Source organism: Ranitomeya variabilis, chromosome 2 (genome assembly GCF_051348905.1).
Source record: "Ranitomeya variabilis isolate aRanVar5 chromosome 2, aRanVar5.hap1, whole genome shotgun sequence".
NCBI lineage: Eukaryota > Metazoa > Chordata > Amphibia > Anura > Dendrobatidae > Ranitomeya > Ranitomeya variabilis.
Genome location: NC_135233.1, coordinates 938573881 through 938601123, shown reverse-complemented (window position 1 = coordinate 938601123; position 27243 = coordinate 938573881). Strand labels below are relative to the sequence as shown.

General features: G+C 40.9%; 1 protein-coding gene across 1 annotated transcript in view; it reads left to right on the top strand.

Annotated features, from left to right (window-relative positions):
- The window catches only part of ARHGEF26 (Rho guanine nucleotide exchange factor 26), a 153927-nt gene that overhangs the window by 95937 nt on the left and 30747 nt on the right, over nt 1-27243 (top strand). Inside the window, exons 10-11 of the mRNA XM_077290718.1 lie at nt 3118-3207; nt 13812-13966. Coding sequence (XP_077146833.1) covers nt 3118-3207; nt 13812-13966 — 245 coding nt within the window. The remainder of the gene's footprint in view (nt 1-3117; nt 3208-13811; nt 13967-27243) is intronic.

Here is a 27243-nt window from a genome sequence, read left to right as displayed (position 1 = left end):
CTAATTGCTTGAAATACTTGCAATGTTCTGCTACACAAAATTAGATAACTTGTTTAAAGATAGCATAGTTTAGGAACGCGTGCTGATTGAAAGTTGCTGTAGTTTATCAGCATTATGCTTTGATATTAAAGGAAGTTTATTTTCCCTGAGGCGAATTCAGAAACACATGGGTTTACAGAAAGTGCTTGTATGTGAGGCTCTGAGGGAACTACCTTTTTTTAGAATTAACTTTAAAAATTGTCAAGCATAACTACCGTACATTACTGAAAAGTATGTGAAAGTTTGTCTTAAATGAAATGGCTCACAGTTAAAGTACGGCTCCAGTGCTAGTCTTCCACATAAAACCTTTTAGTCATTGTATCTCAGTGTAGAAGTTTCCAATCTAAACAAAAAAATAGTGTATGTTCTAGGCTGTTTGGTTCATTCATTCACCCCTTATTTCTTCATGGTGGTGTTAGGTGTAGTATAAAATAGCTTGAATATCTTACATAAATATGAATAGGTATTTTATTGACTTTGAGGTCCATAGGTGCAAGAAAATGGCACCCATCCATTTTAGTGTATGAATCAATGTTCCTCTCCATAGGAAACTGCTGTTGACTGAACCTGACAGACTCCAGGTGGGGACATATCATCAGACGCTTTCATTATTGGATCATGACATAGCTACTTTGCCTGTGTATGTGAGATACTTATAGCTATGTGATGTGATGCGATCCTGTCCTGCACAGATTGGAAGGCCTTTTGTTTCTTAGCATTTCTTACAGTAGCGATGTGCATTGGAAACAATCAGATGTGCTGGTAATGTGCGTCTGATGGATTCATATAAGTTATGAGCTGTGGTGTAGCTCATGTTATGACTGAACACCTCCCAAGGCGCTCAACATTCTTGACAGTTTTAGCTTATACACCCAAGGAAAGGAAACTTGTTTTGGACTAGTCAGATCTTCAACCTGCAGGCTGTAGTAAGCTAATCCTTACTTACATGCTGGAGCTACAAAATAATTCTGTGCCTTCACTTACAAATGATTCTTCTTTTAGTGACAGTCTTCAAAGACGAACTGCTCTACATTCTACATGTTTACATCACCTTTCTCTATTACGAGTCATATTCTTTATTAATCTGATATTCTTCATTAATCTCTGTTGTCTTTAAAGTAACCATACTTTCGAGTAACGGGAGGTGTCTTGTGTCTACACCTTGTTTAACACTATTTCTGGCCATCATGTTACTTGTTTCCTTCATCTCTAATTTGTAATCCACTCTTGAGTTTATTGGAGGAGACAAGCTGCTCTGATATCTCCCATAGATATCAACGCACACATGGAATTCCTCCTTTTCATTCATTTCTTAAGCTAACAGAGATGAGCAGCATGGTAGAAGTTATACAGTAGTAGTGATCAGTGTAGATGTAAATCCAGCTCTGGGATGAGTTAAAAGATATGTTAGAAAGCTCAGCATGATCTTTATGTGTCTCCCTCTGCCTGTTTCGTCAATGTGATCCTCTCATCTCCTCTCCCCTTCATAGACTATAGTGAACTGGCAGTACGTTCAGGAGGTAGGTGGGAGAGGGGGAATGGTCTTATGAGTGGAGAATGAAGTCCATTTTTCTGCTAAAATATATTACTATGTTTCTTATATATGCATGCACTAATGACTTGTATAACGTTTGTTCCCAATCAAATAACATGATCTGGCAATTCTTTACATGACCTATATTTTAAATAATTATAATGCAAAATAATCTGTTTCAGCTTGATAAAGGAAAGTTATCACATTGAACTGTAGCTGTCCAGGGCATCACAAATGCATAATTCAAAAGGAAATAATAATGCATATTCTAATTTAATAAAATAAGGGACAGGGGTGGTATTTAAAAGGAGCTCTAGTACGGTACGCTATACAGACCAATATATTGGAACTCACCTTTCAATAATTGAATTGAGGATTTGCATTCAGTCCCATCAGTACAGGTAAACAAAATCCAGCCCCTCGCCATGCAGTCTGTCTTTACAAACATTTCAATAGTCTTTCTAAAGAGCTCTCTGAATCTGTGATCTAATGTCAGCGTTGTAAGAAGTCCTTCATGAAATTTCTCCCCTCCTAAATATTTTACATTCAACTGTAAGTGGTCTTATTGCAAAGTCGAGGTGTTTAGGAAACACAACAGCTCAGCCAACTCGAAGTTTCAGACTATGCAGAGCTACAAAGCAGTGTCCCCAAATGTGGAGGCAAGTAGTGCATGGACATGAAAGTTGCCAACTACAGTTGCATAGCTCAGAAACCTCCTCTGGCATTATCGTCAGCAGGAAAACTGCACTAGGAGCTTTATGGCATTTGTTTCCATGGCTGAGAAACTGCATGCAATCATTGCATCACGAAGTACAATGCCAAACATTGGACAGTGTGGTGTAAAGCTAACCGCCTCTGGACTCTGAAGCAAAGGAAACATGTTGTATGGAGTGACGAATCGCACTTCTTAATCTGCCAGTCTGATGGACAAATCTGGGTTTGGAGAATGCCAGGGGAACGTTACCTGCATAACTGCGTTACCCAGACAAAGCTTGGTGGAAGAGGGATAATGCTATGGGGTTGGTTTTCAGGGTTTGTCCTACGCTTAGTTCAGGATAACAACAAATTTTGGACTATTTTATCTTCCAAATATGTGGGAACAGCATGACTTTACCCAAGGCACAATGAAAGGTCCATTAGGGCATGGGCATGGGAGTCCTGGTTGGAAAAATGTACAGGCTCTCACCGAGCCCTGACCTCAACCCCAATGAATACTTTTGGGATGGACAGATTTTGAAAGCCAGGCCTTCTTGTCCAACATCATTGTCTGCCCTCACAAATGTTCATCTGGATGATTGTTTAGGCCTTATCCTGTTTAAAGATTTGGATAGTTTGTGTCATTTTTTTTATGTTTAAGTAGTTTTTACGCTTATCAACATATTTTTCTTAATTGTGTGCATTAGTTTTTGAAAATAGGTCACAGTGTTTACTTAACGTTTCCTGGGTCATGGAAAGAGACAGTATTACCTTACTAATACCATGTTTCTTCTTTCTGTGTTTTAATATCCATTTAATCATACATTAAAATATGAATTCTCTCGCAGCTGGTGCGTCTGTGCAATGAAGGAGCACGGAAGATGGAAAGAACAGAAATGATGGTGACCATTAACTCGCAGTTGGAGTTTAAAATAAAGGTATTGCAATTTGTTTTTTTAGTTTGTAACTTGATTTAAATGTTGATGCTGAATTTATTTCCCTTGAAGAGATGAAGAGGTTGAAGGACAATACTGGATTTATTTGCAGATTGCAGGAGTTTCTCACTAAGTGCACAGTAATACTTTAATAATGCCACATTTCTTCTGTCTGTGTTTTGGACAAATATATGATCATTGGGTGTCTGACCACTTAGAAACCCACCAACCCAGAATGAGAATGTTTTATGATAGCTTTAGAAAGTGAAATAACTTAATTGGTCTGAATAGAGAATTTTTTATATTCTCAAATTATTTCGAATAATTGGCCAATAGATAAAAAAAGCTTTAAAGATTTTGTTTTATTGTCAGTATAATTGGACAATTGCTTCTGTCCTGAGCATTAAAATATCTGATAAATGCTGCTGCCAATGCGGGAAACCGCATATATGTTGAGAACTGAGGTCACTGACCCGAGAACCTCCTGTTGGGTTTGTCATCAGCCACTGAATCTAGGCGAAGAATGAATGGAAAGGTCACTTCTCAGTATGCTCGTCTTTTACTATTCAATTTTTTTTTAAACAGCCAAGCAAGTGATCATAACATTGATTCACATCCCAGAGGTGATCTGCCATAAATATCTGGAACGACTATAATTGGCTGCACCCTTGTTAGATTGAAGGGGCTTTGGAAAATCACTGCTTATAAGCAAAAAGCCAATAGGTTCTGTATCCTCCCTGGTTCTAGCATGGAGTCTGTGCCGCTGCTCCCGGTTTGTGTTATTGTCTACAGCGGTGACATCATATCAGCACCGCAGCCAATACCTGAGGTCAGTGGCTCTGTCCAAATTGACGACCCAACTGCTCAGAGAGTCTGAGCTTACTGATTGTTCTTGTCGACAGCGCTGCGACCAGATGCCCTGAGCTACAGTGGCTTAGCTCTAGACCTAGGAAGGGTGAGTAAAGCACAGTTGTTTTTAAACCAACTGCACCTGGGTGACGGGGTTCTTCAAAACTGGAAAACCCCTTTATGTATTATAGAGCATCAACGGAAATGTTTTTTTTTTTTTTTCCAGTGGACACCAGAGCCAAGAGCAGTTTAGGGGGTACTCATGATAGAGTTCTCCTCTATCAGTTCAACACAGTATATAGGAGTGGGCTGCCTGTAGCAGACAAAGCTGTGCTTCCAAGACAAATTGGCTACGTTCTAATGACAGGTTAATTTAGTGCAAACATTGAGTAGTTATTTTGATATGTGTAGTATGTACCACATCATATATTATCTATAGTAATTATAGGTCTAACAGGTCTATTTCCCCCCACCCAGTAAGGTAGGAATGGTCAAGATCCAGGGATTGAAATACCTGATTCTCAAATGAAAATACTAATTTAAACATCTTGGACTGTAGAATCTCCCAAATTACCGTGTTCCTAAGAGTTGTATGTTATTCAGTCTTAATTACTTTGCGTTGACATAATTTTTTTTAACCTTCCCTGAACGTGTCACTGTAGATTGCAATTTTTTTTCTCATGCCAAATCTGCATGAGAAATAACGCTGATCATCACTGCCCTATAGAATAACATTGGATAGCACTCATCCAATGTGTACGCTCGTGTGAGCGAGTCCTTATAGTGTAAATGGTTTTCAATCTTTTCGCTGAACCTGATTTTTTTCCTTGGTTATGGTATTCAGTGACAAGTCTAGTGCAGCAACTTGAGTCCTTTACCTTGGGTAAAAAAAACAGCCAAACACAAAACCCCTCCGCAATAAGTGTTTCTCGAGTGTAGATTTGCTTTACATTTTTTATTGACACTAAATGTTATTGCGAAGTGATTCATTGACATGATATGTTTCTACTGCGTCGCATGACCTTTTATCTAGTGCAGGAACTTCGTACACCAGAGAAACTGGTTTAGTTTCTGCTCTTGGAAATAGAAGACAATGATTATTTTGTTTGTCTACAATGCATTTAAGTGCTCATTTAGGAGTAGGCCAGAGGCTTTCATTGTGTCGTACCGTAGCTGTTCGGGCAAGAGACTGCTGTGCCACAATGTATACGGTATCTAATGTGGATCTGCACCAATGTACAGTATACGTCCGTATCTAATGTGGATCTGCATGCATCTCCTTACAAAAATATGTGCAGTTTTTCCTTCATGAAGATGATTTTATTTCATAGGTCCTATCTTCATCTTATCATGTCTATGTCTAACCAATAAATATCTCTATGGCTGTTGTGTCTTTGGCTAATGTCTTATGTCATTGTGTCATTACATAAACCAGTGTAGCCGTCTGAGCTTTTTAGTACACTAATAAGACGGGTATGACCATGCATACTAGCCAGACATATGCCAGGAAGACTCTTTTGATATGTCTAGTAAAGTAAAGCCAATGGTTTATAGACAAGTAAAAAGATTTGCTGTACCCAGATCCAACCTATGGACCGGTCTTTAGTTGCAGCCGGACTACACTTCTATTGCTGGTATCCTCAGCCCGGCATCTCCTGGGCGCCTCTGTCACTAGTCCTCATATAACATTATGATGGGAGTAATGCTACAGAGTCTTGATGTTGGAGAACCTAAGAAGCACCTGAGGCACCCAGGAGATACGGGGCCGAGATGTGATGATAGCCTGCGTCCCAAGTCCAAATGTATATATATATCTATATAATATATATATATATATATATATATATATATATATATATATATATATATATACACACATACATACATACATACATACACACATATATAATATATATATATATATATATATATATATATATATATATATATATACACACTCACTGGCCACTTTATTAGGTACACCTGTCCAACTTCTTGTTAACACTTAATTTCTAATCAGCCAATCACATGGCGGCAACTCAGTGCATTTAGGCATGTAGACATGGTCAAGACAATCTCCTGCAGTTCAAACCGAGCATCAGTATGGGGAAGAAAGGTGATTTGAGTGCCTTTGAACGTGGCATGGTTGTTGGTGCCAGAAGGGCTGGTCTGAGTATTTCAGAAACTGCTGATCTACTGGGATTTTCACGCACAACCATCTCTAGGGTTTACAGAGAATGGTCCGAAAAAGAAAAAAAATCCAGTGAGCGGCAGTTCTGTGGGCGGAAATGCCTTGTTGATGCCAGAGGTCAGAGGAGAATGGGCAGACTGGTTCGAGCTGATAGAAAGGCAACAGTGACTCAAATCGCCACCCGTTACAACCAAGGTAGGCCTAAGAGCATCTCTGAACGCACAGTGCGTCGAACTTTGAGGCAGATGGGCTACAGCAGCAGAAGACCACACCGGGTACCACTCCTTTCAGCTAAGAACAGGAAACTGAGGCTACAATTTGTACAAGCTCATCGAAATTGGACAGTAGAAGATTGGAAAAATGTTGCTTGGTCTGATGAGTCTCGATTTCTGCTGCGACATTCGGATGGTAGGGTCAGAATTTGGCGTAAACAACATGAAAGCATGGATCCATCCTGCCTTGTATGGAGCATCTTTGGGATGTGCAGCCGACAAATCTGCGGCAACTGTGTGATGCCATCATGTCAATATGGACCAAAATCTCTGAGGAATGCTTCCAGCACCTTGTTGAATCTATGCCACGAAGAATTGAGGCAGTTCTGAAGGCAAAAGGGGGTCCAACCCGTTACTAGCATGGTGTACCTAATAAAGTGGCCGGTGAGTGTATATATATTCATGTATAAGACTATGTTGTGTTTGCTCTGTAAACCAGTCAGAATTCTGCAGGCAGCAGGTCTCAAACTTGCAGCACCTTGTGTATGTCCTTCCAGGTCTACCGTTGGTGATTTTCATCTTAGAAAATGAAGCTTTACTGCACAGTCACGGAATGAGCACACATTGAGTATTTGGTGCAGAAATTTCTTCACCATTTCTGCATCTTTTGGCAGGAAAAACGCTGTGTAAAGTAGTTGCATTTTTTATGCATTTTTTACCTCTGTTCTTGGTGGATATTTTTCCCAACTCATTGATTTGCATAAAATCTGCTGCAAAAACCTTGAAAGAATTGACATGCTGCACATTTAAAATCTGCACGAAATCTGCAAGTCACAAAGAAGCAACGTGTGCATGACACTTCAGGATTGTCATTTACTTTGCTGCATCAGGAAACCCTTCACGTTTTGTGACAAATCTGCACAGAAAAAAAGCAATGTCCACAGGCCCTAAAGTTCCCCCATACATTAGATTAATTTCAGAAGAGCCAACTGATATTGACATGTTGAATCAACAGTCTAATGTGTACAGGTAACACAAATCTCATGGCAGGGTAAACACACAGAAATAATAATAAAAAATATATACATATATATATAAGAACCAAAAAATTGTTGAATAATAATTACTGTGTGTACCAATATGGACTAGGTACCGGACAACTCGGCAAAACATAAACACAGGGAAAGAACAAAAACACCGATAACATGCCCAAATTAGAAAATAATGCGTTTATTTGAAATGGGGATACACCAACTGGTGGGGGAGGGGAAGAGAGATACCAAAAAAGAGGGGCACTACGCCAGGAGACGGAAACATATGACTATAAAATGCTCCAGTGATTTGCAGTACTGAAACAATTGAAATAAATAAATATATAACACCATTAACAGAAATAAATCATAAATGAATAAGTATATATGAATGACCACAGGGAAAAATGCGGCAAGTATATAGATAGAGATACATTGTAGACACAGTAAGGTGCCAGTGCAAAGGTGACTCAAAATGGTAGCCACCGCTAATAACTATTCAATGAATAAAGTGCCTGCAGTGCTAACAATTCGTATGTTATAATAACAATGAGATTAAGGCCACATATTACCCGTGGATGGTGTGGAGACCGTCTCCTGGATGTGCCCGACCCCGACGCGCGTTTTGGCGTCAGCCTTCGTCACTGCACTGGCACCTTACTGTGTCTACAATGTATCTCTATCTATATACTTGCCGCATTTTTCCCTGTGGTCATTCATATATACTTATTCATTTATGATTTATTTCTGTTAATGGTGTTATATATTTATTTATTTCAATTGTTTCAGTACTGCGAATCACTGGAGCATTTTATAGTCATATGTTTCCGTCTCCTGGCGTAGTGCCCCTCTTTTTTGGTATCTCTCTTCCACTCCCCCACCAGTTGGTGTATCCCCATTTCAAATAAACACATTATTTTCTAATGTGTACAGGGGCTACGGACATTTGACTGTCAGCGGACTTAAGAATCCAGCATCTCAGATTTCGGATTGTCAGTCCTTTTGATCGCCTGGAGATAAGTCCCTGCCAGACATGTCTGCCAGCAACCCTTTCATATGGAACATCGGAGTTTTTGGCAGTGCGAGCACACCTATAGAAGGCAAAGATGAACAAGATGACTACCGGTCGAATGACTGACCCTTCCTAATATTGAGGGCTTAAGCAGTGACTTATGAAATCTCAGATTTAAAGATATTGAAGCTGTAAAAAGGGTATTCTAGTTTAAATAAATATTCACCTGTCTACTGGAGAGGGGCAAATTACTAGCTCAATGTAGGTCTGATCTCTGAGACCGCTATTGATCACTACCATTTTCTTCTCCACTTTCCCAAATCTGCAAGATGCGCCCATTAGGCGTTGGATGGAGTCTTGTTCAGTGCCATAGACCGTGAATGAAGCGTCAAATGATGTGATTCGTACACAACCAGCTGCTCTATTCAAGTTCTCTTGGCAGTGGTCTCTTGGCTGGGAAAATTAGGTTTAAGACTTTCCTGCCCTAACATTTGTGGGGGTTTCATCTTAACTGGAATACCCCACATAAGCTCAAGTGTCCCAGCACCCTCTCTTAGGTCACTGTCCTATCTGAACGTCTGCTGTGTATATACATATAAAATAAAAGATAAATGTTCATTGAGAAGCCTTGACATCATCCATCCTGCAGAATTACAGTGGAGATCATAAAGCATTTTGCCCGTTTACAATATTGCAGCACAGTATAAATATTAAGAACCTTTCTTCATACAAATCTTTTTTTTTTATTGGAGTGTAAAAGTGTTAGAAAAAAAATGTAATTTGTCTTGAATGCAGTTTCTTGATTTGTCTTTACTTCTATATTTGTAGCATAGTGTATTCCAGATATTCCAAAGTCAGCATTAAAGTCTTTCCATTCTGTAAACCTACACAGTTGTCTGCAGCCCTTGCTTTAGACTTGTGTGTATGTAATGTTTTTTGACACTTTTTTTTTTTCCTAGACAGCACCAGTTTTGACTGCACTAGACATTTAGTTTTGTCACATAGTTATAGTACTCACAGTAATGATTTGTCACTTGTAGAGGTATTCCTGTAGTTGACACACTTATGGGATCACTCTTGTAGTTGAGGAGCTTATAGGGGCACACCCATAACTTAGGCGCTTATGGTGGCTCATCTGGATTGAAGCATTTATGGGACAATGCCTCTAGTTAAGGTGCTTCTAGGGACACACTTGTAGCTAAAGCACTTTTGGAGCACATCTGCAGAGAGACACTTTAAGGTATTTATTTTGGCATACTTGTAGCAGAAGGACTTCTGGGGCACACCTGTAGCCGAGGTACTTATGTGGGCACATCTGTGGATAAGGCATTTTGAGGGCACACCTTCAGGTGAGGCACTTCTGGGGCATACCTCTGCCTGAGGCACTTATGTGGGCACACCAGAGGATAAGGCATTTTGGGGGCACACCTTCAGGTGAGACACTTATGTGGCATACCTATACCTGAGGAACTTATGTGGGCACCCTCATAGCTAAGACATTTTTGGGAGCGTACCTTCAGGTTATTATATGAATGATACTTTTGCGGCCGGAAAGCTTACATATACAATTTTTCTTGTTAACCAATAGAGGCCCGTTCATCTTGTGCTCCTGTCTGTTATTCATTTGTATACGTGCCTGATGAAGGGGCTTGTGTGCCCGGAAAGCTTGCAAATATAATTATGGGTCATATAATACTTGTCTTTTTTTACATAAAATTGTTTAAATAGCTGTATATGGAAAAGGTGTTATGTAAAGTTTGTCCCAAGTCATTATCTTGGGGAATGCTCTTTCCTTATTCCCATATAACTTTTATTTGTTTTGTCTCATATAGTAGGGGCCACTCCCAAATTTCATGTCAGACAGTTTATAACCTGGGGGGAGATCTGCCACGTACTTATTCTGCTTACTTCCCATCTTACTAAGAATGTTGCCAAATGGACCATAAAATGTGACATTAATCCTGTTGTTTATGATTTTTTCCAAATTGCAACCAATTTGCCTGTCCCTAAAGGGATCTCAGTAATTATAAATCATTTATAAGAAAATGAAGCAGATTAATTTTTTAGGAATTAGGCAGAAAGGCAGAAGCTGCCTGAAGAATTGTCGGGGTACTTCGGTAAACTGCTTCTCGCCTTTGTACACGTGAAGCGTTTAAAAGAAGCCCCTAAGACTGAACATATGCAAAGCAAGTCATTTTTACATTGCAAACCATATGCTCTTTTTAACATTTATTTTGCACTTTTTCAAGTGAGTTATGGAGCGTAACCACCTCACAAAGATGTAGTCTGCACATATCCCAGAACGCAGCCATGGCCTATACATCAGTACTGTCCTAATCAGAAGAGTCTGTATTTCTCATAGCAACCAGGAAAAATATATATCTTTGTACCATGTTAGCCAGTAGATAGAAAAGTACTACAAAATTAGATTCATCACTGGTTGTTACCTTTTACCTTGCTATTTTTTACCATCTTTTTAGTTAGCCAGTAAAAGCCATCAACCGCTGAGGACTCAAATTTTTATATTTTTCAGAGCCACCAATCAGATTATCTTTTTTTTTGCTTGCCTAGTCTGAAAAAACACGAAAACTGGAATCTGATATGTGCTATGAGCAATATACACACTCTTCTATGCTTGTGGGCCAGTGTATGTGTAAAGCCGTGGTCACACTTTCGAGTGCAATGCGAGAAACTCGCCTCAATACCCGGCACTGCCGCCGGCACTCGGGACCAGAGCGTTCAGCTACATAGAAATACATGCAGCCGCACACTCCAGTCCCGAGTGCCGGTGGCTGTGTTGGGTATTGAGGCAAGAGACTCGCGCGAGTTTCTCACATTGCACTCGCAAGTGTGACCACGGCCTAAGCGAGAACTCCATTGTGAGCCCTTTGGACTCGGGACTGGCAGGCATGTAGGCTTTGTACACATCCATGAAATGTATGAGAGCAGAATTAATATCCAAATATATTCACTATGATATGGACAAGTCTTGTACTGGAAAGGCAATGGATTCCTGAGGTGTCCTCACGGAGAACGTTTTGGAAGCTAGCTACACAATATATTCTAAAAAAGAAATAATGAAATAATACTCTCAAATATGCTGCTCTCACATTAAAAATCTTTCCAGTTATGGACACCGCACACGTGGAACTAAACGCACATAGTCTGTCGAGAATAGTGTGCTGTATGTCTTCAGGTGTTTGACTTTTTTTTTACCCGGAATTTACATGTTTTTCATAGTTGGAATTCTTTGTCTTAGGCTGTGTGCACACGTTGCGTTTTTTTCGCAATAAAAACGCATAAAAAAGCATACATATGCATCCTATCATTTAGAATGCATTCTGCAATTTTTGTGCACATAATGCGTTTTTTTTCCATGAAAAAAACGTATCGCGGTAAAAAAAAGCAGCATGTTCATTAATTTTGCATTTTTTTCGCGTTTTTCCCATTATTCTATGCATTGGGAAAGCTCCAGAAAAAAACACGCAAAAAACCCGGTAAAACCGCGAAAAAAACGCATGCGGATTTCTTGCAGAAAATGTCCGGTTTTCTTCAGGAATTTTATGCAAGAAATTCTTATGTGTGCACAGGGGTAACGTTTCTCCTTATGGAGAGTGACATACCATCTGGCTTGTCAAGGTAAGGAGGCTAATTCGCCGTGCAATGCTCCTCTGGGAAATTAAATATGCAAATTGCCTCTTCTGAGAAAAAGAGGACTTAACTCTATATCGATACCTGTTGGAAGTAGCGATCCTACAAGTCACAATCAACCCTTTAACGAGTCGTGCAATATGACTTAGTATAAAAGCCAAGTCAGTATCTCAATTCGCAGACACGGTGTTTCGGGCTGTTGGCCCCCGTCAGTGCGAAGCATGAGAACTGATTTGTGTTTTTAAGGGGTAACGTTTCTCCTTATGGAGAGTGACATACCATCTGGCTTGTCAAGGTAAGGAGGCTTATTCGCCGTGCAATGCTGCTCTGGGAACAGGTGGCGCTATAGAGTTAAGTCCTCTTTTTCTCAGAAGAGGCAATTTGCATATTTAATTTCCCAGAGGAGCATTGCACGGCGAATAAGCCTCCTTACCTTGACAAGCCAGATGGGTATGTCACTCTCCATAAGGAGAAACGTTACCCCTTAGACCCCAGTCCAGAGCCTCTCATCTAGCCATATTCATTCTCATGCTTTGCACTGACGAGGGCCAACAGCCCGAAACACCGTGTCTACGAATTGAGAAACTGATTTGGCTTTTATCCTAAGTCATATTGCACGACTCGTTAAAGGGTTGATTGTGATTTGTAGGATCGCTACTTCCAACAGATGGCGCTATAGAGTTCAAGTCCTCTTTTTCTCGGAAGAGGCAATTTGCATATGTGTGCACATACACTTATGGTTAAAAAAGGTAAAATTGTAAACGTGATGATCCTGACTCCACCACAAGGTCTTGGCTCCAGTATCTGATCGTTCCAGTCATACATGTTTGTGTTGACTTTTATCAAGTTTGTATAATATTCATTATATAGAGGTGGCCATCAACTACTGCTTTCATTATTTACTTGCTGTTTGTATATTTACATTTTCCCGATATAATCATTACAGTGGAGTCTGAATAAAGGCTTTATTTCACATGAATTTCTTCTACAGACATCTGTTTTTTAATTTTCAAACAGACATAGTAACTGAGGATTCCCTGGCAGCAATTACTGTTAGTAATACTGCTGTGAACATAAAACCTGGAGATCCAGTAGATGAGTACAATAAAACCGTAGTGCTCGTGTATTACACCGCAGCTATAGAGTGGACCATTACTTTAGTAAGGACCTTTGGCAGAGGATGAGTTAAAAACGACAGCGCTATCTTGTTATTTTCATCTGAACTGTCCTGTTTCATTGACTCTTTGCAGGAAACTGGGTACTTTTATTTAGGAAAGGAGTTACTAGTGTTGGCATTCTGCCCTTCAGTATTTTGGCACAGGCTAAAGACATTTAATCATGCATCCACCAGTCCCATGGTCTGGCTGAGGACCAACAGACCCATTATATACCCTTTGTAGTCATTAACACTTTGTTATAGGTTGAAACGCTGCTAAATGTAAAAAAGAGTATTTTAAAGCCAAGAAATTGTCAAATGTTCACCATTTCTTTTAGCTTGTGTCCTCTTACTCTTATTATTGATGTCCACATTTTATATCATTAAATTCTGTATGTACATCATAAATACTATGAATGATTGAATGCACATTTGCATCGTTTTTTTTAATCATTTTTTGTAATAGTCAGCTATGATTTGATGTCATATCTTGTATCTTCTGCAGCCCTTCCCCTTAGTGTCATCTTCTCGGTGGTTATTAAAGAGGGGAGAACTTACGTCTTTTGTAGAGGATACTGGCATTTTCTCCCGGAAGACAACAAAACAAGCCGTCTACTTCTTCCTGTTCAATGATGTGCTCATTATTACAAAGAAAAAGAGGTAATTTTCTTAAGTGTTTTGCCAAAAGTTGCATTACTGTCTTTTTTTGTCTATTGTAATCCAGTGTGATGTGTAATGGTTACCAGTGTTACCAGTGTGATGTGTAATGGTCGCTCTCTGCTCTCCGGATCTCACTGCAGAGCTGTGTGTGATTATACCTGACACATCTGCAGGTTCCTCTCAGCTTCAGATTCCATACAGGTTGGACTTTTTTTCTGTAGTCTATAACCTGTATGCCCATATTAATAGTTTAGATGGGTCAAATGTGGTGACAGATTCCCATTTAAGCATTTTAGTGAGCTATATACTGTACCTTACTTTTTTAAACACATTTTTTAATATTATTTTTATTTAAACTAAACAACTTTTTAATGTTCTAGTGTGCTTTTGTTAGTGGTGGCATCCTCAAGTGTTAAATGCAGAATATGAGAATCTGTGTATGTGATTTTTAACATCATTACAATATGTTTGAGCTATTGTCTGTGCATCTCTTCTGACCATAACTTACCAGGAAGTTACAAACATCCGGTAAAAATATGTTTTCCTGTATTCCAATAACAATGACATGGAAGGCAGCCTGGAAGTAGAATCAAATACTTTGTATATAAAGTAAGTAAGTGAGGAAAGTCGCTGTGATTATAATATGAATAGAAGGAGAATCTTCTCTTGCAATCACCTGGTATAAATAATCTTTTGTTAATATCTAATAACATGGGAAGTGCTCAGAGCCAGAAACCATTAAAGGGGTTTTCCCGTGAACAGAGTTAATTTTAATCAATAGATATTTCAATAATAATAATTTCCACAATTGGATGTGTTTAAAAGAAATGTTCCTGTGCTGAGATAATCTTATAAACGTGCCCCTGCTGTGTGCTGTGTAATGACTGTGTCTGACCGTGCAGGAACATTGTCTGATCATACCACAGCTCCTGGGCAGGGGAAGAAGGAATAGAGAGTATACAGACATTACAACACGGGATCACAAATTATTCTTTCTTTAAAATAAAACATTGCTTAAAAACAGGCAGTGAAATGTTTTTCCTCACAAAAAGAATCAGCTGTGATCCTGTGCTGTCCTGTGTGTATACTCTCTTTTGCTTTCTCCCCTGGCTCACGAGATCTCAGTCTGTGCATACGCCGCTTCCGGAGGCCTTTTTTCCAACGCCCATTCCAGTGAAATAATGGGAAGTGCAGGGACTCTGCTGACATTTTCTGAAATCCCAGGGCCCACCACAGCCTTGCACTGCTGAACTCCCCCTTCTCCCAGCCCGGGACCCACAGCATCGTCCCCACTCCTTCAGCTTCTTGGAGCAGTGACCCCCCCCCCTCCACTGCAGCCGCCCCTGGTAAGCTACCGTAAAATCGGACCAGAGGACGCACCACCATTTTATTAAAAACATTTTTTTTCTTATTTTCCTCCCCAAAATGTAGGGTGTGCCGGTGCGCCTCAAAGTCCGCAAAGTACGGTCTTTATCTTTAAGGCTATGTGCACATGATGCGGATTTGCTGCGGACCCGCAGTGGATTTTTCCGCGCAGAAACGCTGCAGATCCGCACTGTGATTTACAGTACAATGTAAATCAATGGAAAAAAAAAAATGCTGTGCACATAGTGCGGAAAAATCAGTGCGGAATTGCTGCGGATTTAAAAGAAGTGCATGTCACTTCTTTTGTGCGGATCTGCAGCATTTTTGCATGATCGAAATCCGCAGTGGCAAAAACTGCATAAAATCCTCACAAAATCCGCATAAAAACCACGGCAAATTCGCAGCTGCAGATTCTGCCAGGAGATGCGGATTTTGTGCAGAAAATTCTGCACCACATTTCCTACGTGTGCACATAGCCTAAGTCTTTATTACCGCAAGCGTGGTACTCTGGATTCTTACATGTGTTGTAAGTGGTGCCTGACATCCTGCCGACTGTAGGCTCCGGTTTATGACATGAAAGCGCATGATAAATGGGGACCAAAGATAGATATGGGTGGACAAGTTGATCCGTCTTAGGTGCAGTTGTTGGAATACTTGGAAAGCCATTTGTGACAAATGTCAGATATGTACCAGGACATGCACAGCCCAGGACGCAGAGCAGGGAAGATATCAATTTACCAATTTTTTACTCTAGTTTATGGCGTTAACAACCAGAACAAATTTTACAGACCCACCAAAAATGCCAAGTAATTCAGAAGAAAAATGTTAGCTCATTATCTAATTGTGTTGATTTCAGGGAAATATTCTTACATTTGTCAGTTCTATCACACTTCTCTATCTCTTTTATGTAAAATAAAGGGGATGTCCAGGAGAAGAAAATAATCAGCGTTCTTCCAAAACAGTGCCAGACCCATCCACAATTTTCTGTTGTGATATTGATTTCACACATTCATTTCTATGGAGCTTTGTCGTAATCCCAAACACAACACATGGACTGGTATGATAGAGTTCTTGGAAGTAGCAGTGATGATTTTGTGATTCAAACCCTTTAACTGAAAATGTAATGTGACCTTGTGTTATATATGACTGATCATAAAGTCCTTCGCTGGACTGAAGAGTAAAGAGAAAACCTTTTTCGGAATGTCTCTTAGTTGGTGTATCTTTCCGGGAATGGATTTGGCCTTTGACGTTCTGCCTGCTTCTGAATTTGTGAAAGCAATTTTTGAAGTAAAGATGGCAGCCAGAAGTGTGATGTTGCTCAGACCAGGGAGTAGTGGACATGATATGCGCCTTCCAGGTTAGGGGTCATTCGGATGAGCGTATTTTATGTCCATGTGCTGAACTCCAAAATGGCATACATGCAGCACACTGGCTGTTGAAAGTGTTGAGCATTTTTGGACAGCATGCACTAGTCCTTTTTAAGTATCAGACTTTCCCATTTAACTCAATGAGTCCATTTAAAAAACATGCCATATAGATACTATCTGTGTAGCATCTGTTTTTTACTGATCCATTTCAATTATTAATACAGAAATCTGTATTTGGACGATTATTAAATTGGTGATGTGTAAAAGAGATGGTGTGCGGAAAAGAATGAGGATGAAGAATCAAACTTTTTTTTTTTCTGGATGAAAAACACACTTTAACTTATTCTCATCTAAACCAGGACATATATTGTGAAATGCTTCCTATATATTTTACTTCCCATGCTCTGAGACGTCCCTAACAGGTGACTCTGTCATTATCAAGTCCTGATGGTGATAAATGTGGTCTCCACTTTTGACCTCCAAGATAACTTTTGCTCCCAGCACTGTAGTGAGGATAAATTGTGACAGGATTTTAACTTTTCTTGATAAGGAGGTATGTAGTCACACTGCACAGGCGGGCACAGACAGAAAAGAGCCCCTGTGCAAGAAAAATATATGGGCCCTTGGCAGCCCAAGAGCTACTAAAAATGCAAAATTGCTCCTGCTTTGGAGGTAGAAATGGGCCCCCTTACCTCTTGGGGCCCCTGTGTGGCTGCAAAGTTTGCATCAATGATATGTCCTCCCCTAGATCACAGAGGGTCTACTAAAACCAGCTGTTATTACTGAGAAGGCCATTTGGTAAATGCTGCGTTGTACTATTGTAGAGTCAGTGAACTCTCTGCACTCATCCCATTTGCTCAGTGTTGTCTGTTATGTCCAGATTGTCTTGCAGGCACTGTATAGTATGTACAGTGGCTGATTTCCATATAGCCATGCTCTCCATGTCCGGCAGCACAGGGTGAGCAATCTTCTGGGGTTCATGAGAACTCCAGTTCCACCAGTAAACCAGTAGTAAAAGTCAGCTTTACGGCTGAATTAATAAGCATTTAAGCCATAATTCATGACACACTCTCTTGGGGGAATTAAGAGTGATTTCTAAAGGATTACAGCCAAGATCACTGAAAATCTTCCCACTCTTGGCTTGTAGTTTTAAGTATGTCCATTTTCCATTTCCAGGAATGAGTACAGAGCCAAAAGTACATTTTGATCACAAACAAATCAATCTTTCCGCACAACTCTTCGCAGAGATCTTTAAACTAAAGCTTGGTCCCAGACCTCTCTGTTTACTGTGTAGAAGGAACCATTAGCAGATTTTTCTCTTCTTTCCTCTCTATCTTAGTGTGTGAAAAGAGAGGACACATTTTTTAAATAAACATCGTATAACCTGATAATGCTGAAGATTAGGTATGAGTGGGCACGTGGATATTTATTCCTGTCGGGTTCGGCTGAACTTTAAAAAAAAAAAAAAAAAAAAAAAAGTTTGGTTCGGGTACCAGAACGGTACCTAGACCCAATTTGGGGGGCCTGAACATCCAACGTTTCCCACACTGCCATCTGTGTGACTGCGCGGGAAACATTGACTCTGGTGGTAATCTTACACGCTACTGGCGGTCAGAGCGCTGCGGTTCCCATGCTGTCACACAGACGACAGCGTGTGACCGGCGGTGAAAAGGTTACCGCCGATCAAGCATTGGCTGCTGAGTACTACTCTCATCAGCGTATGCCTGGTCTCACTAATAGCAGCGATAGCAGGCGTACGCTGATAAGAGTATTCACCAGCCGGTCCTTAGTAATAAATATGCCGGTGAGATAAGTAGTCCACTGCATGTGTATTTTACTGTACATTTATTTAGCTAAAAAATAAGCCAAAAAAATGGCGTGGGGTTCCCCTTAATTTTACCTCATTTTCAACTACAAAAAGCATCTGACTGCTGTGCTTGCCAACAAGGGTTTTACCACCAAGTATTAAGTCTTGTTTGCCGGAGGGATCAAATACTTATTTCTCACTGCAAAATGCAAATAAATGTATATAATTTATACAATGTGATTTTCTGGAATTTTTTTTTTATATTATATCTCTCAATGTTAAAATTAACCTACCCTTAAAATTATAGAATGTTCATGTCTTTGTCAGTGGGCAAACTTAGAAAATCAGCAAGGGATCAAATAATTACATCCTTCACTGTATTATATCACTAACTTATGCTCAGAGAGCGCTCTTTCTTTTTTTCCCCCTCATACTCTCCTGCCTAGGTCTTATTCACATACTTTTGTTCCATGACTTGGAGTTAGTTTGCATCCACTATGTATAGTAATGGAGCTCCGTCTATGATGTGTCACCCTTCTATATATGATTTCTGTTTGCTTAAAGATTTATTCACACAAAAAAAACAAATTATAAACAAGAAGGGTGGATCACCTATTGGAACCTCGAGAATGGGGCTGTTAATTGGAGCATGGTTGACCTCCACTTCCATTCATTATCTATGGACTGTTGGGGAAGGGTGGGCACTGTACGTTATTTCCAACAGTTCCATTGATCATGAATGGAGCAAACATACGCACCTCCACTCCATTCAAGACTGAGCCGCAAAGCCCCGATCTTGTGAGTCCCAGAGTCCCAAACTTGGCATTGCTAGATGTCCCTGTGGCAGACCCCATTGATCAGCAATATATTCCCAATGCTATAGATAAGGGGTAATGTGTTTATTTTCAGAGTAACCCTATTTATGAACAGATACAACGCCTTTTCCTATTATAGGGTGTCAGAAAACTAGTTGCCTACCACTTTTCCCAGCATCAGGTAGGACTCCCAAAACAAAAACTCCAGAGCTTCAATACAAATTTGATTTCAGGAGAAAATGCTAAATCCATTGCAAATATTCATGGCTGTTGTTGAAGAAGTGTTATTGTTCGTGCACCAGATATTGTTTTGAGTTTATTTGTGACCTTGTACACTTATCACATTGTTTGAGCACCAATTCTTTCATGAGATCTACAACAGCATTCCTTATATTGTGACGTAATTCTTCATACTGCTAGAATAATAATTACTAGATCCTTTGTGGTTATTCTTTCTGCCTTGCATGCACTGCAAAAAAAACGAATAGGAGGAAGCAATATTAGTATGTAATTAGTAGGTTCTTTGGGTTTCCATTTCTCAACAGTTACAGAAAATATGGCTGTTCTAGCGTACCTGTGAGATTGGTTACTGTGATGTAACCCTGCTGCCGCTTTACAAATTCTGCTTCATTAGCGAGGGTGGACAATGCTGATGGACTGGTCATGTACGCTGCCTTCCTATGCATTCCCTATAAAATTGGCTGATTGGACTTGGCATTGGAGGTTGGCTAACCCTTGTGGAGCCATAATAATGGCCAGATGTCATTAAACATGGAAAAATAGAAGCAAATGCAAAGTCAATCCTTCCCGTGAGTAGCACACTGCCACACTAGACATATTCCATAATGGGTGCCAATAAAGTAGTAGAGGCCAGCACATGAAATTAGACTGCCCATACCATGGTGCCCACCTTACACAATTGTGCCAGTTACCTCTAGAGAAGTGCCAAAATGTACCAGAAACATTGTCCCTGTAGTATATTTTGTGTCCTCTGCGGTCGGGTACAAATGTTTTGTAATTTGTCCCTTATATAAAATTAGATATAACCTTTTTGAACATTGGCAGGGAATTTGTCAACAGGTTTTTGCTATGTAATCTGACAGCAGCATGACGTAGAGATAAAGACCCTAATTCCAGTAATGTGTTACTAACTGTACTGGGTGAACTGTTTTTTTTGCTGCAGATCAACTAGAACTCAAATGCTGAGTCCTGTATAACCCCGTCCACACTACACAGATTTCTGTGTACACTGTACACTGACATAAAGCTGCTAATCTGTGGTGGGGCTGTGGTTGGACTAGGAGGCATGAGACACCTAGTCCTCTAGTGATAATCTCCTGCTGCTAAAACAGCAAAACACAGCCTAGTAAGTGACACATCACTGGAATCGGGGTCTCAGCTACTATATCATGTTCTCTCAGATTACGTGGTTAAAACCTGCTGACAGATTCCCTTTGCCCCATCCCCACAAGAGATGACCAAGCTAGATCTATGAGCAACTCTACAGCATAACTGGGTGGGCACTCCATATCTATATATTTTAATAGCCATTGTTTCCCCTCTCTAGTTTCAGACCTGGCAAATAGATGTAAATTGGAAAACTAGACAATAATGCAATTTCCCAAACGCCTCAATAATTCTCCTAGTCATTCAGGTTCTGCTCTTAAGAAGTATTGACAGATCGCTTATCACAATCTGAGGAATAATGTCTAATAACGTTATCTGTTCATCAGAGGAAGTATGTCTGCTTTCCTGGCGACACAACACCACCCAACACAAGAAAGTCACATTTTCCCCCATAAACTGTTTATGAGCCAATTCCTCAGAGGAAGCTGGAGATGACGGACTGATGTTTCCAAACCGCGGCTCCATCCAGTGGGTTTATATTGACTGTAATTATCCCAAGCAAAACACCGAACAGAAAGCACCCACAAAATAGATTGTATCAGTGTAAGGCTATGTGCCCACGTTGCGGATTCGTGTGCGGATTTTTCCTCACTGTTTTTGAAAAATCCGCTGGTAAAGCGCACTGCATTTTACCTGCAGATTTACCACAAAATTCCTGCATTTTTTGTACGGATTTCACCTGCGGGTTTACACCTGCAGATTCCTATACAGGAGCAGGTGTAAAACGCTGCGGAATCCGCACAAAGAATTGACATGCTACGGAAAATACAACGCAGAGTTTCCGCCCTGTATTTTCCGCACCATGTGCACTGCGGATTTGGTTTTCCATAGGTTTATATGGTACTGTACACCTGATGAAAAACTGCTGCAAATCCGCAGCGGCCAATCCGCAACGTGTGCACATACCCTAATGGTGATTGGACGCGTTCAAAGCCAGATTGGTGGTGGATATTCTGGGTGCACCAGTGTGTAATGTTTAGTCTCCTTCTATATTTTCTCCTTAAGAGTAAATAGTGCAATCCTGTAAGGACATGTATGGCGTGTGGTTCATTATTTTGCACACATAACTGTTTAATTTCAGGCTAAATACTAAGCACAAACCTGCAGCACTATTTTGCCACAACACTTTGTATACAAACTAGTAGGGCTGCAGTGTGAAGCCTGGTTAATGGCTAGAACAGCAGGCGGGCCTCTGATGAGAAAGCTTCTATTTGCATCATTCCACAATTTTTTTTAAGCTGCACCTGTGTAGCTTGCGCCTTTATTGTACATTCTGGTAATAAGGGACGAATGTCTAATTAGCACATTATATACATGGACTTCAGGGCCCACAGTATTTTGGTAATTAGCTTTTTTGGCTGTACATCTTTCTCTTCCTTAGCTTATCCCTTTGGGATGCCAGTAAATTGTTAGGGTTTTGGCTGTGTGCCTTTTGGAGAACAGATATATCTGACAAAGTGCAGCTGGATATTAAGGATTGGCCTGGTTCCAGGAGTTGGACAATGCGGAGGGGCAATACCTGTCTGCAGCTGGACACAGACATAGGATGCTACACATGTGATACAAGAGAGGAACTGCTAAAACCTGATTTCTGAAGGGAAATCTCACCCTGGTTTATTGGACGTAGCGTACATAAGACCCCATAACACCTCCATGGGCACGGTTGTGCTGGCGAGGTCTAGTAGTGCCGCTGAGCACCACTCCGTCAGTACCAATAGGGCACCTAAAGCCCTTTTGTAGAGCTCTGAATAGATACAACTCCCCTGTGCCGATCACTACTGCTCCAGATCTGCCCGGAGAGCGGCAGTGATCTAGGAATGCTGCTGGTTGGCAGCAGGGCATACATCACACATGAGTCATGTGCCGGCTGACACGTGGATGCCTTGTGCATGACATGATTATCCGGATCCCTTTGTTTATAGACGGGATCAGTTTCTTTCAGGTAGTTGTCATCACACTTACCTTTATTCCTGGGCACACAAGAATGCACCATATGACACAATGGGAGGAAGTGCTTCCATATCGTGCCAGGAATGTTCCGCCTGTGAGCTCTCCTCATTATTCTACCCTGCACATTCCTCTCAGGACGTTCACTAATGAATATTTCTCATGTTCAGGCCGTACCTGGTTTTCCCATTAACTGTCCCATCAGTCATACTTTTCACTGTACAGAAATATTCAGCTCTGACAGACGGCCATTTGGCTGATTGAATTCTCCAGGTTTGTTTTCCTGCTCCCCACCTGTTACTGTTACATTTGGGAGAGATGGATGAGGGCAATCTCCGGTTCTGACGTTACCCAGCTTTCTGGAAAACATTCAGCAGCTGGCAGCATAGTTGTCTTTCCACTTGTTTTTACTGACTTTACCAAACATTTTAATTAATGAATTAATAAACATACTCCACTACAGTGTCGGACATAGCAGTGGTGCCAGCTGTGCAGCTGCCCAAGGGCCCAATAGGTTAGGGGCCACTATCCTCTTACAAGCCGTTTCCTACTATCCATTATACTGCTCGTTAGGGCATGAGCTAATGTCATAGTTGCCACTTATTGGTGGATTGTTAGAGAGAAAGAATTGGGTGCTTTATAATGAGCTGCAGGGTATAATTATGGGGTAAGGATTATGTCTTTGTCCGCCCCTGCTCCATCATAGTTAGGCCGGGAGCACATGAGTGCATTGTTCATTTAACATCCGGAGAAAACAAACGATTTTTCATCTCTATTGTCATCTATATGCAGTCTATGTCCGTTTTTTATATCCGTATGCACTCCATAGTCATAGTTTTTGTTTTTTTATCCATATAGTATTCATTTTTCCCACGAACAAAGTAATAAATAATGAAGGTCAAATACAGTTACATATCTTTTAATTGTAATGTATCTGCGTGACGTACAGTTGGTAACCCATATATAATCTGCTTTCCACACACCAACTGTATTGATTTTTAATGGGTGAGTCTGAGCCAGAATACATATTAAAGTAGCGCGTGCTGCAATTTTTTTTAACATGCAAACCATTGGTCCGTGTGTATATACATTCATGTGAACTATTACATTGACTTACATTGGTCCTGATTAATGAGCGAACATGCCCTGATAAGGTGTTATCTGAGCATGCTTGTGTGCTAACAGAGTGTCTTCGGCGTGCTCGAATAATATGTTCGAGTCTCCGTACCTGTGTGTCTCGTGGCTGTTCGACACATGCAGGGATTGCCTATCCAACAGCCTAAAAAAGTAGCATAGCTCATTTTTGTTTTTTTAAGGAAGAAAACGAGAAGGTCAGAAGAAGTGTTTTTTTTTATTTATTTAATTGTAACTTGTAAAAGTAAAACAAAATCCCTGCTTGTTAATAACCCCGCCGTGCAACCCACTGTTGCCTGAATCCACACACCCAGTTTAGGCTGCTTTCACACATCAGTTTTTTGCCGTCTGGCATAATCCGGCAAATTTTGAAAAAACGGATCCGGCACAAATTGCCGCCAGATCCATTTTGTTCTCATAGACTTGTATTAGTGATGGATGGCCTCACATTTCATCCATTTTTCGGCGCTGTCTGTTTTTTCGACGGACACAAAAAACAAACATAGTAACGTTTTTTATGTCCGTCGAAAAAACCTACAGCAACGGATCCGTCGCCGTCCGTCGTTTGCTATAATGAAACCCTATGGCACCGGATCCATCAAATGATGGAATTCGGCGACGGATTCCATTTTTTTAAACTAAGCATGCATTTTCCATTCTAGTCTCTCTCTCTCTCTCTTATTACACACAAAAAGTTTGCCTCATCACCGAACATAATGTTCTGTGTAAACTGAGGGTCCTGTTCCAATTTTTGTTTTGCCCATTCTGCAAATTCAGGGCCCCGATCTGGGTCATCCTCGTTGAGATGCTGCAGCAGCTGGATTTTGTAAGGGTGCCATTTATGAGTAGCTAATATCCGCAGAAGGGATGTTTTCTTGAGTAGGGTGTCTTGCATTGAAATCTGCAGTGACTCGGGTACTGCGTTCACCAGACATCAACACAATTTCTATCCGCTCCTCACGTGTTAACCTCTGCGACATGTCAATGGCTGTAAACAAAGACAAACTTGTAAATAACTCATGAAAGAATAAAGTTACGTTAAAACCAAGCACACCATTGTTTTTCTTGTGAAATTCTCGATAAGTTTGATGTGTCACAAGACCCTCTTCCCATTGGAAAAAGTAAAGTTGGATCCAAAATGGCCGACTTCAAAATGGCCGCCATGGTCACCACCCATCTTGAAAAGTTTTCCCCCTCCCATATACTAATGTGCCACAAACAGGAAGTTGATATCACCAACCATTCCCATTTTATTTAGGTGTATCCATATACATGGTCCACCCTGTAGATGTGTGGTGAGCACTTTGAACTCCCAAGTGCTTCAGAGAAGTTTATAACGCAGAGCCGTAAAAATAAAAAAATCTTTTTTTTCCTCAAAAATGATTTTGTAGCCCGCAATTTTTTTTTTTTCACAAGGGTAACCGGAGAAATTGGACCCCAAAAGTGGTTGTCCAGTTTGTTCTGAGTACGCCAATACCCCGTCTGTGGGGGGGGGGGCTACTGTGTCGGCACACATCGGGGTTTGGAAGGGAAGTAGTGACGTTTTAAAATGCAGACATTGATGGAATGGTCTGCGGGCGTCACATTGCATTTGCAGAGCCCCTGATGTGCCTAAACAGTAGAAACACCCCACAAGTGACCCCATTTTGGAAACTAGACCCCACAAGGAACTTATATAGATATGTGGTGAGCTCTTTCATCCCCCAAGTGCTTCACAGAAGTTTATAGCGTAGAGCCGTGAAAATAAAAAATCATATTTTGCCACAAAAATGATCTTTTCACCCCAAAATTCTTACTTTCACAAGGGTAACAAGAGAAATTGGACCACCAAAGTTATTGTCAAATTTGTCCTGAGTACGCTGATACCTAATATGTGGGAGAAAACTGCTGTTTGGGCACACATCGGGGCTCGGAAGGGAAGAAGTGATGTTTTGGAATGCAGACTTTGATGGAATGGTCTGCGGGCATCATGTTGCATTTGCAGAGCCCTCGATGTGCCTAAACAGTAGAAACCCCCCCACAAGTGACCCTATTTTGGAAACTAGACCCCCCAAGGAGCTTATCTAGATATGTTGTGAGCACTTTGAACACCCAAGTGCTTCACAGAAGTTTATAACGCAGAGCCGTGAAAATAAAAATCTTTTTTTTTTCCACGAAAATTATTTTTTAACCCCCCAATTTTTTATTTTCCCAAGGGTAACAGGAGATATTGGACCCCAAAACTTGTTGTGCAATTTATCTTGAGTATGCTGATGCCCCATATGTGGGGGTAAACCACTGTTTGGGCGCACGGCAGAGCTCAGAAGGGAGAGCACCATTTGACTTTTTGACCGCAAAATTGGCTGGAATCAATGGTGGTGCCAAGTTGCATTTGGAGACCCCCTGATGTACCTAAACAGTGGAACCCCCAATTCTAACTCCAACTATAACCCCAACACCCCCTAATCCCAATCCTAACCATAACCCTAGTCACAACCCTAATCCCAACCCTAACCCTAATCACAACCCTAACCCCAACACACCCCTAACCATAATCCCAACCCTAATCCCAACCCTAATTCCAACACACCCCTAACCCTAATCCCAACCGTAACCATAACCCCAACCCTAATCTCAACCCTAACCCTAATCCAAACCCTAATTCCAACCCTAACTTTAGCCCCAACCCTAACCCTAATTTTAGCCCCAACCCTAACCCCAACTTTAGCCCAACTCTAGCCCTAATGGGAAAATGGAAATAAATAAATGTTCTTTATTTTATTATTTTTCCCTAGCTAAGTGGGTGGTTTGTTTACTATTTTTTTTTTTATTTTGATCACTGTGATAGGGTCTATCACAGTGACCAAAATGAACCAATAAGAAAAATCTTCCTATTGTTGCCGGGTGCCGGCCAGCAGATCTCGGTGGGCGCACTGCGCATGCGCCCGCCCTTTTCTTACCGGAAGAAGACGCCAGCGGCTGTGGGGAGAAACAGGAGGACACAGGGACACCGGGAGACACTAGTAAGTATCGGGGGGGATCAGGGACCCTATTTCTCTGTCCTCTGATGTGCGATCACATGAGAGGACAGAGAAATTAAATGGCAAATCGCGCTTTTTTTTTGCGGTCGCCGTTTTACGGGTAATAACGGCGATCGCAACCCGGGGGTAGGTAAAAACCGACCCGAATCATATTATCTGGGGTCTCGGCTAACCCCAGTAGCCTAGATCTTGGAGAAAATCCACCTCTGGGGGGGGTGGGCGCTATACACTTTTTCCACAGCACCGTTAATTATCGGCGGTCGTTAAGGGGTTAATGAATTGATCTTTGGAATAAGTTCCACAATTGGATGTGTTTAAATAAAATGTTCCTGTGCTTAGATAATCTTATGAATGGGCCCCTGCTGTGTACTGTGTAATGACTGTGTCTGACCATGCAGGAACATGGTCTGATCAT